The sequence below is a fragment of the Otolemur garnettii genome, unplaced genomic scaffold, assembly GCF_000181295.1.
Source record: "Otolemur garnettii isolate 467f Iridium unplaced genomic scaffold, OtoGar3 scaffold00013, whole genome shotgun sequence".
NCBI classification, from domain to species: Eukaryota; Metazoa; Chordata; class Mammalia; order Primates; family Galagidae; genus Otolemur; species Otolemur garnettii.
Genome location: NW_003852408.1, coordinates 3273706 through 3285136, shown reverse-complemented (window position 1 = coordinate 3285136; position 11431 = coordinate 3273706). Strand labels below are relative to the sequence as shown.

General features: G+C 38.2%; 1 protein-coding gene across 1 annotated transcript in view; it reads left to right on the top strand.

The window, feature by feature from the left end:
• LOC100962440 (nuclear body protein SP140) overlaps positions 1-11431 on the top strand; it is a 103754-nt gene that overhangs the window by 73896 nt on the left and 18427 nt on the right. The window contains exons 15-19 of the mRNA XM_023510366.1: positions 3130-3195; positions 3562-3600; positions 4825-4899; positions 7748-7822; positions 9349-9453. Coding sequence (XP_023366134.1) covers positions 3130-3195; positions 3562-3600; positions 4825-4899; positions 7748-7822; positions 9349-9453 — 360 coding nt within the window. The remainder of the gene's footprint in view (positions 1-3129; positions 3196-3561; positions 3601-4824; positions 4900-7747; positions 7823-9348; positions 9454-11431) is intronic.

Sequence of the window (11431 nt, the reverse complement as noted above, 5' to 3'; positions counted from 1 at the left end):
CATAATATTACAGGCTTTGAAGATGGAGGGAGGGACCAAGGAAAGTGGGTGAACTCTAGAAGCTGGAAAGGATGGGGGACTAGGTTGTCTCCTGCAGCCTCTGGGAGAAATGAGGGCATACTGACACCTTGATTTTAGCTTAGTGAGATCCATATCATACTTCTACTAGACATAACTGTGAGATAAAAAATTTATGTTGTTTTAAATCACTAAAACTGTGATAACTTATCATGGTAGCAATTAAGAGTAATACATATTTTGGTACTTGGAAGAGGGGTGTGTGGCTATAATACATTCCTAAAAATGTGTATTATGTGAGTTAGTATTGTCCAGCAATGAGCAGAGGCTAGACAATTTTTGTAAATTTTCCACGAATTTTTAATTGATGAAACACTGGTATGCCATAAGATCTTAGGTATGCTATGAAAAAAAATTTAAAGACCATTAATTAAATTATTTTCAAAAGAAATTCAAAGCACAGTAAGTATGTTCTTTTTTTAAACTCCTTTTCTTGATCAACAGAATTTGAGTGTGCCACAGAAGTTTAACTATAGGTTCAGATAAAAAAAAGTTGAGATAAAAAAAAGTTGAAACATACTGACCTTAGAGCATGTTATATACTGATTTAAAGTGAAATGAAACAATGCGATTAGGTTTATTTAAATATAAGGTATACTTCTAAATATGTTAATAAAAGCATAGAAAAAATATGGAAAGAAATACACCAAAGTTTGTAAGGGACATTTATTTTAAGATCAGAGAAAAAAAGCATAAAGTTGTGAGTGATTTGAAAAAATACAAAGTGTTATTTTACAAGATGTAATATAACCACATTAGGTAAAATATTCTTTTTTTGTATTATGAAAAGCATTAATTCTCTATACTGCTGTGATAAATTACCATAAATTAGTTTACAACACAGTTTATTATCTCATAGTTCTGTAGGTCAGAAATTTGACACGGATCTCACAGGACTAAATTCCAGGTGTCTGCAGGGCCTCATTCCTTTGTGGAGGCTGCTGAGGGATCCCTGCCTTCAGCTCCGAAGCTGGCTACATTGTACCTCCCTGGTCATTCTTCCATAGTCACACATCCTGCTCACCTTGGGAAGAATGGTTTTCTTCCTGAGAATGGGAGGACCCATGTGATTTGATTGAGGCCACTCACGTAGTCTGTAATCATCTCCCTACCTCAAGATCCTAAACTTAATCATATCTTCAGATTCCCTTTTGCTACATGAAGTAGCAGATTGCAGTTTCTAGGGCTGAGGACATGGACCTCTTTGTTTCTTCTGGTACAAAAAGCTCAAGAATCTGATGGATCCCTCATGTATATCATGGAGATTTTCTGCTTTAAACAAGAAGCGTCTCCACAGATCTTTCCTAGAAAATCACATGTTTATTTTTGACCACTGCTGATATTGGTTTCAGGGACCTGTGAGTCGCATGTTCAATCTCTTCAAAGAACCTTTTTTGTGACTTATGTTTCACTGCTTCTGCACAATTTGCATGACAGGAACAGTAAAATCCCTGACTTTACCACACATGGAGTTCACCTGTTGGTATTTGTTGTGAAATGGTAATTATAAGATATTACCCTATACTTTTGTCTTCATGACTTGAATGCCATTTATTCTCCCTTTGTGATAATGCAGATCTGTGTCTGGACTCTATCCTGAAATACTAATCTATCTATTTCTTATGCAGTACCACATTAATTTAAGCACAAAGCTTTAAAGTAAGTCTTGTGATTCCCACTCATTTTATTTTCTATTGCAAAATGAAAACAAAAAGATACAGTGAGGCACAACAGAAAAGGAGATTTCAAAAGTAGAGCAACCTTAGCTCATTCACAGTGGGTGAATTTCAGAGCCAAATCAAAATATTTCCTTAAAATCTCTCCGATTTCATTAGGGCTGTGGTTGAAAATACATTGAATCTTCAGATAGTTCTATTTTTAATTTTTTGAGTAACCTCCATACTGTTTTCTGTAATGGCTGCACCAATTTACATTCCCACCGGTATTGTACAAGTGTTTCTTTTCTCCATACCTTCACCAAAACTTCTTGCTTGCTTTTTGATACATGTAATAGCCATCTTAATTGTGTGAGATGATAACTCATTGTGGTTTTGATTTACATTTCCCTGACGATAGGTGATATTGAGCACTTTTTCATATTCCTGTTGGCCATTCATATATTTTCTTTGAGGAAATGTTTAATTCAGATCCTTTGCCCATTTTTAATCAGGTTACAACATTTTGGTTTGTTTGGTTGGTTGGATTTTTTGCTATTGAGTTGTGTAAGTCTCTTGAATATTTTGGGTATTGACCCCTTATCAAATACAGAGTTTACAAATATTTTCTCCTATTCCATAGGTTGTCTTTTCATTTTTGAAGTGATTTCCCTTTCTAAGTGGAAGGTTTTTAGTTTGATGTAGTCCCACTTATCTTCCTATTCATCACACCACAGGTTTGGAGCAGACCTTCCCTTTCATCAAGGAAAACTCTAAAAGCTGACTGTCTTTATAGTCACAATAATAATAAGATACGATCTGTATCCACCCAGTGCCAGTGGTCTTCACAGATTTACATATAGTCATATTACTCAAATGAAAGCAAAAACTCAAGGCAGAAATTCCACTGTGGTTCCTTAATGCCCTCCAGGAACTTCAGTGGTTAGAGTAAATATAAATAAGAGGATTTGTTTTATAAGGCCAAGAGTATAAAAATCATAAAATGAAAACCCTCCACATCAAAGTTGAGAATGTTCCCCCAACTTCCAGTGGAGTACATTATCCATGACATTACCAGCTTCCAGGAACATGTCTTTTCATTGTGTATTCGAATTTACACAACAAATACTTAAAAAGGAATGTGTTGATATATAGTCACAGTAATTATCATTTACTCTAAGGCACCAGAAGGAGTTAACTTTTCATTTAAAAAAATTTTTTGAAGTCTCCCGTGCATAGTTAAAATATAATCAGCCTTCAAAATCCTACACTAGTCATGAAGAATTTTGCCCCATTCCTGTGGACTAAAGTTAGCAAAAAATGCTTGACTATTACCAACATGTAGGTCTTATATTTATAACTCTGAATGATTAACTTTATTCTCTTTGGTTTGAAGGAAGAAAGAAAGGCCATTCCTGGTCCAGAATTAAAAGGAGAAGGTATAAACCAATACAACAAAATGGTAAGCAGGAAGGCTGGGCATGGTGGCTCATGCCTATAATCCCAGAGCTTTGGGAGGCTGAGGCAGGAGGATCATTTACCTGAGCTTGGGAGTTTGAGACCAGCCTAAGCAACATAGGGAGACCTGATCTCTAAAATAAAAAATTAAAAACAAATTACTGATGTGATGATGGTGCATACCTGTAGTCCCAGCTACTCAGGAGGCTGAGGCATGAGGATCCCTTGAACCCAGGTGTTCAAGGCTATAGTGAGCCATGATCATGGCACTGTACTCCAGCCTTGGTGACACAATGATAAGACTTTGTCTATATAAAAAACAAACAAAAAAAAAAAAACAGGTGAAATGAAGTTATCCTTTGTATTCTAGGTGGTCTGCAGTCTCCTGAGGACCAAGACAGCTTTGTAGGTACTGTATTAGTTAGGGTATATGTTAAGATGCTATATAAAAAAGAGGCCTAAAAATACAAGGATTTAAACAAAATGGCTTATATCTCACACATGTATAATCCAGGTAAATGATCCAGAGTTAATAGAGATGTGTTGTCATCTTGAGTATGTGACTTTCTTTCTTAGGTCAAGAAATTTGTATTAATTTGGAAAGATGTTCCAAAGAAAGGCTAAATGTAAAAAAGCAAACTGTATATGTATGTGTGTGCATATGTGCATCTTATAAAAAATGTGTGTAAACATACATTTTTATGTATGAAACTGTACCGATGAAAGTAAGTTTGATGTATCTATAAACTCCTATGTGTACATATAAAATTACTTATCTACAGGTAAAGAAATATTGATGCAGATATAGGAAAAAATCAATTGCAGTTCACCCATAAAAATACATACAGTGTTTACTTTTGGTCATTGGAATAGAAATAATGTTTATGTTTTATTTGTGGTTTTAAAATGTATATGTGTATATTAAAAATGTTCAACTTTTGTAATGAAACACTGTTACTTAATAAGTAATGTATGAGAAAGGAAAACCCTAGGAGAATATTTTTGAACAAAATAATTGTGGTTATCTCCAGATAGTGATGTTTCATACAATTTATTTTTTGAATTTCCTGTAATATATATATCTTACTTATAATCAGACCCCTGAAATATTTTTTATTTCAGTAATGGTCTAAGGACTCCCTTTCTCCTAGACATTGAAGGGCAAACCTCATTTTTGAAATGATTCTCAATTTTGAATCAGTAGATATATATAGTGGGATTTTAGAGTCCTATTAAACTATTAATTTTTACTAATCTATATGTCTTATTTTTTGCTAGTTTACACAGCTGCCCATTGTTAGATGTGTACATTTTTATTTAGAAAGAAAAAAAGTAGTAGCATTCATTTTAAGAATGAGTGTTTTCGAAACAAATAATTATTTGGATTGAATTATTATAACATTTTCATTTAGGTCTGTGTATATGTAGACAAATTCTAAGAGACTTTCCAACATATACTTAAATGTTGACCCTCCTAACAGTAGAAAATCCTCTGGACACTTGCTTGAGGTTCTTTGTCTGAATGTATAAAGAAAAGGGATCCAGAATTAAACCCAGGGTTCCCTTCACTGGCTCTTAGTCCAGTCTGTCAGCTGTTTTGTTCAACTCTCCATTTCCCCACCTCTATCCCCAGAGAACGACAAAGCTGATGGTCAGTTGGTCTCCAGTAAAAATAACATGACTCACCAACCCCTTGCCAAGCTAAAAGGTAAGAGTCTGTGCCACTGTCCCTTTGCCTTGCAGGTCAATCCAAGGTTTGCTAAGGTTTTGAGGAACCTAGATCCTCTTCAATTGTTTACTAGACAAGTTTCGTAGTCACTTTGAGAGCAGTGAAATCTATGAGAGCAAACCCATTTGGACCCAGGGTTGTGTGCTGTTTATATTTATATCATAGAACTTATCTGCCCAGGTTCTAAAGTACTTGTCCACTTATTTTTTTCTGATTTTCATGGAAATTCCTTTGCCTGGACTTGTTAAATTGTAAGCAGAACACAAGTTTATCACTCACTGCCCTTTCAATTCCTCATTCTAAATGAGTTCTTTCTATCTTGGGCAGGCCTCGCAGCTTTCCTGTTGCCGGTTAATAGCAGTAAGAGTCTCATTTCAGTACTGAGAGTCCTTCCTGATCGAATATTAAAACTTCAATATTTCCTTCAATTTAAAGAGCCCCCTGTCCTTCGTCCTGGGCAGGCCTGGGAGTCTGGGCTGTGTGCAGTGGGGGCAGTGTGGTCAATGTCCTCTCTCGCTATCTCCTTGCTCTCCCTCCACTCAAGACCTGCTGCTGGTTTGGGCCCCCATTGTGCTGGGAAGGTGAGAAAGGAGAGATAAAAGTATGAAAGAGTCTTGTCTGACAGACACTGCAGTGAATGACGTTGGGAATGTGTATCAATCACTGCTTTTTCTTCCATGAGATGCTTTCATCATTCCCATCCCAAAGTAAGAAGAGGGGGTAAGCCCCACAGCTTGAATTTCTTTTGAAACAAAGAAAATCTTTCTTTTGGGTCTGGATGTGAGTGAAGGAACCAAGCTGGCATAACCAGTTTCACCAACTCTTTTGATAGTCACATGAGTGGCCTTTTGCATGGCTTAGGGATGTGGGTGCTTGGAAGTAGGGTGACTAACTCAGCTTAGTTGCTAGGGACTTTCTAGCAGCTAATGAAACTTCCATGTCCAAGCTGATCCCTTAGTCCTAGGACAGACCAGGACAACTGGCCATCTTACTTGGTTCTTATTGAATTGTTCTCAACTATGGGGGCTTGAAGTGAAATTCTGAGAAAACAGGAAGAAATTGAAACTCTGTACACTTACTTCTGGAGTCTAATGAATACCAACTATAACAATTATTAGAAATAACTTTAAATTGTATTCTGAGCACCATAGTATTTACTAGGGTTTAAGTTGGGGTTTCAGTGTTGTTAAATGGGTGGTACAGTCTGGGACACAAGAATAGTTGAATCTTGCCTTATCAGCCACTCTATTTTGGGAGTGAAACACGGTAGTACTGAATTATGAATTAGTGGATTTAAGCCCCAGATCTCCCTTTACCAAGAGCTCTGAGGACTAGAGTGGACTTAAGTGTGTCTCATTTTTTTTTCACTGCAAATATTAGGCCTAAAAAAGTTTGATGAAAGATAAGTCCAACATACCCACCAGCGTCAGAAAAGATGTAACCAGACAGAAATGGAGAGAAAGCAAGAAAGAACTCCATACGTGCTGGACTGTCCTGGGCTATGGCCAGAGCTCTGGAGTCCATCCTGGGTGGGGTGTAGAAGGGAAAAGAGCATCAGGAGCTCTGTCATAGGAAGAATATGACGTCTGTCTGTCTTCTCCTTGGGCTGTGGGTGTGGACCCACTGGAGAGTAGGGAGGGGTGAGGTAGAGATACTTGCAAGTGTACTGGCCTTCCAGAGTTCCACAGGCATCTTGAGTGAGAGAAGATGGGAGGAGAGCTCCTCAGATAGCCAACCTGTGTGGGTGATCTCGTATTGACTTGTGACCTCACCTTCCAGGGGGAAGTGGGGAGAGGGAGTGAAAAATTACTCTGCCTTATTGAGGACCACATTTCCACCTCTTTAATAGTTTTCCTTAGTTCTTTGCTATTAATACTCAAACTTCCTACTTTATTACATAAGTTTATCAAACTCTTTTAGAACTCTGTTTGAGCTCCTATTATCTTGGCTAAGTATTAACAAGGTGATAACTTACATGTTTGGAATTTGTTTGATCTTGGTTGGGATAAGATCTCTCTAATTACCAATGACCAATATTGATATGGGTCAACAGGCCATTTTGATCTTAAAGAAGCAAAAGTCCCATTAGTAACTGTTTTCACAAGGATCGTAAATGGAAAGGAGAACTTTATTTCTCATAAAGCATTGCAACCTCCAGGCTGTCCATTCTGACAAGCTGGGGAAGGAGAGCCTCTGGCAAAGACTAGAGACAGGTGCTTTAAGGGAGGGGATGAGACAGGAACTTATGCTGAAGGGGTTACCTAAGAATAGGCATTCAGTAGGTTATAGGAGGAGCTATGAATATTTACAATGAGGTGGTACATGCGTGCATAGTAGGCTAACATGTGTACAACATGCGTTCCATGTTCACTTTGGGGCAAGGCTTCACATTTCAATGTATTACAATCAGGCCCTATCCATCAAAGGGTGAAGCAGAGCACATAAAGACCCTCAATTTTCTTTGAATATTTTGCTTTCTGTAATGAGTAATGATTATCCTGATCTCAAACATTTGTGTGGCAAAGATTAAGTAAATTAGTAGATGTTTAAGCATTGGGCATACATTGCTGCTTGAGATATGAGTACAATGCTGGTTTCAATTAATTTTTTTTTTTTTTGCTTATATGGGGATATGAAAATGAAATATGGGTGAACCTAAGATTAGCCAGCTAATTCTTGGTAGCTTACAGACTAGGATTTAAATATTTTCTTCATACATTAGATAGGCTTATGGAAAGTTACATTTAAAGGGAATTTTTGAAAAGTGCTAATCTAAGGTAGTGCAACTGCCTATCTGTAGCTGTGATTATACTTTTAATTTTCCCAGTGAGGAAGAGAAGAAGACGTAGAAAGTGCTTCACTCGGAGAGACAGAGCCCCACGGAAAAGAGGCCGAGCAAGAGGTAAAGAAGAAAAGAGGAATACACTTCTAATAACACCCTCTCTATTTTTAGTAATAAACTTACTTCCTAATTGCTTTATGTACCTGTACCAACTGTTGAGAAATAGAGTCAGCTTAGTCATTTTCCACACTGTGTCAGGGAGGGAAGCAAATAACTTGGTGACGGACCCCAGGGCTGCCGCAGTGCTGCCTCTCCTGAACTGATAAGCATCCAGGCAGGAAGTTGTTCATTTCTGTATAAAGGGTACAACCTAAAAAGTTATTTAGCTGACCTTCTGTGGCACAGAAAACCCCAGGTTGCATATTAAGTGAACCAGAGGTGTGGTCAGCGTTCTGTGCCCTAAGGCTTTCTCTTCCCTTGACTGTGGGCCTTATCACTTGACCTGTTCTGCCTCAGTCTCCTTATCTGGAAAGCAAGAGGGTGAATTAGGCCAACCGTCTTTCTCTGTCCATCCTACTCCTAACAGTCTACTTTTCTCAAAATTAGTGTCAGGATGAAGGACAGCTCCCCTTCTGATCTTGGCCTCTACAATTGTGATTAGAAGGGCAGAATTACCTGCTCATCCTCCTGGTGTCCCTTTGAAGACTACTCATCACTACCACTGTGAAGTCAGGTCTCCAACCCTTACTGCCTTCCACCCTCTACTGCATAATCTTCAAATTATTCTAGAACTCCCTGAGCTCTCTTGGGTGCAGAGAAAGCTGACATGAAGGAAAATGAGGCTAAGTGGAGGCAGACTTAGAAAGCAGACACCGTTTCCATTAGGTTACCCCATCATTACCCTTTCCCAGCCCCCCTGCTTGTCCAGTCAGTGCTCAAATTTGAAGACACAAGTTCAATCTCTGGCTTTCTAAGGGGCAGCGAAACAGCATAGCTGGAGAGCTCCCAGCAGAACAGTGATGGTAGCTGTGTATTTCATTGTCATGTAAGAATAAGTGGGGTTTACTAGATGGGAGTTAAAACAGTTTTATTGAAGCCTGATTTCTCTGCTAAGGCTTTCAATTTTGTAAACAATTTGAGGGGTGAAATTAGGGCGACATTTTATAGTTATGCATGAAAATGCCACTTGAAAGAAAGATGTTCAGTGGGGTGCAGTGGCTTACACCTGTAGTCCTAGTACTCTGGGAGGCCGAGACAGGTGGATTGCTTGAGCTCAGAAGTTCAAGACCAGCATGAGCGAGAGTAAAACCCCATCTTTACTAAAAACAGAAAAAAAAAAAAAAACTAGTCAGGCATGGTGACTCAGACTTATAGTCCCAGCTACCTGAGAGACTGAGGCAAGGAGATCATTTGAGCCCAGGAGTTTGAGGTTGCTATGAGCTATGATGACTTCACAGCACTCTACCCAGGGCAACAGAGTGAGACACTGTCTCAAAGAAAAAAAGAAAGAAAAGATTTTGGAATACTGGAGATTCATGGACTAGTTTCCTAAGCACACCTGTGTCTTCTTAGGAATGGCCTCAGTAAGGAAGGAAGGGCATGTGTATTTGCAAAATGAGACAGAATGAAGAAATCTTCTCTTTCAGCCTCAAGAATACCCAGAGATCCAACTATGGATTTTCAGGCTCCTTTGCTTACTGTGACCTGTGGTGAGGCAAAGGGTACTTTACATAAGAAGAAATTGAAACAAGGTGGGTTTCATGCTCTTTAATTTGCAGCTCCTACATGAAGACATCATAAGAAGTGATGGAATTATCCATCTGAATCACACATCATTCAAGGAGTCTAGGTCCCAGTTTCACCTGAGAGAAGGAGAAAGGGGTCCGTAAGATGACATTTTCACATTTTAAGAAATCACATGTTTAAAGCTCACTTGCACATGGCAGTGTCCTTGAGAATATCCAAACAAAGAGAAGTCTAGGAACCCCAATTCACAGATGGAAAACATCGCACACTTTACTGTGAATCAGACAAGGGAAGAGGTCCTCAGTCTCTTCTTTCTATCCCCTCTCCCTTTGGGATCATTGTTACCAAGACAGTGTGCCTGACATGATGAGAAGATCACAGAATTTAGAATTAGGAAACATGAGTTCCAAACTCAATTATGTCAAGAGTGACTTTTTCTTCTCAGTAGAGAGGGGGACCTTTCTGAGTTTGAAATTTCTTATCTGAAAAAGGCAACAATAATTAAAAACCGGCCTCACTGTATAGCTTTTAAAATCTATTTATATATTGATGTAAAACATTCTGTTATTGTAAATTCTAAAACTTTGCAAAATATGTCTATCATGATGAACTCATCCCTCTCTTAATATGGTTCTTTGGGTACCAATTATATAAATGTTTGCATTGTGACTATTTTTTAAACAGCTTTACCAAAATATAATTCACATGTCATACAATTTACTACTTAGAGGGTACAAATCAGTGGGGATTGTTTTGTATATTCATGGAACTGTACAACCATTACCACAATGTAATTTTAGAACATTTCTGTCCCCTACTAAAGGAAACCTCATGTCCATTAGCAGTCAATGCCCATTTCCACCTTATCCCACTAGCCAGTCCTAATCTATTTTTCTGCTATATAAATTTGCTTGTTTTAGAAGCCACTTTATATAGATAGACTCTTGTAATACATCTCCTTTTGTGACTGGCTTCTTTCACTGAGTATGATGGTTTCAAAGATCATCCCTGTGGTAGCTTGTGTTAGTACTTCATTACTTTTTATTGGCAAATAATGTAATAGACCATTGCATGGCTATGCCACATTTTATTCATTCTTCAGTTTGAGTTGTTTTCACCCCTTGGGAGTTATAAATAATGCTGTTTTGAGCATTTGTATGCGAGTTCTGTGTGAATATATGCTTCCAAATCTTTTGAGTATATACTCAGGAATGGAATTGGTGGGTCACATGGCAATTCTATATTTAACTTATTGAGGAATCACCAAACCATTTTCTGTAGAAGCTGCACTATTATTTTATAGCCCCACCAGCAATGTATAAAGGCTTCAGTTTCATACTCACTAATGCTTCTTATTGTCCATCTTTTTTATTATGGCTGTCCCGGTGGGTATGAAGTGGTATCTCATTGTATTTGCATTTCTCTAATGATTAATGGTGTTGTGCATGTGGCTAACTATTGGATAACATTTCACATTTCACAATTACTTTTTCATATTGGCTACCCATGATTTCAGGGATGGGAGAAATCTCTCCCCAATTGCTGTGGTGACTTCCTGAGCTGTAGGGCATCCGTCTAAGACCGCAGATCTGACCTGCATTGCCTCCAAGCTGTCTAGAGATTCTTGCTGATCTCTACCTCCAGAATTTAAAAGCAAATTGAAACCCTCTCAACCTTCATAATCACTTGTTTTTCCTCTTATAGCTTATTTGGAAATACATTTAAAGATTGCTCTTAATGGCTGGGCATGGTGGCTCATGCCTGTAATCCTGCACTCTGGGAGGCTGAGGCAGGTAGATTGCTTGAGCTCATGAGTTTGAGACCAGTCTGAACAAACACAAGACCTAGTCTTTACTAAAAATGGAAAAAAACTGAGGCAAGAGAATCACTTGAGCCCAAGAGTTAGAGGTTGCTGTGAGCTATGATGCCATGGCACTCTACCCAGGGTGACAGCTTGAGACTGTCTCAAAAAAAAAAAAAAAA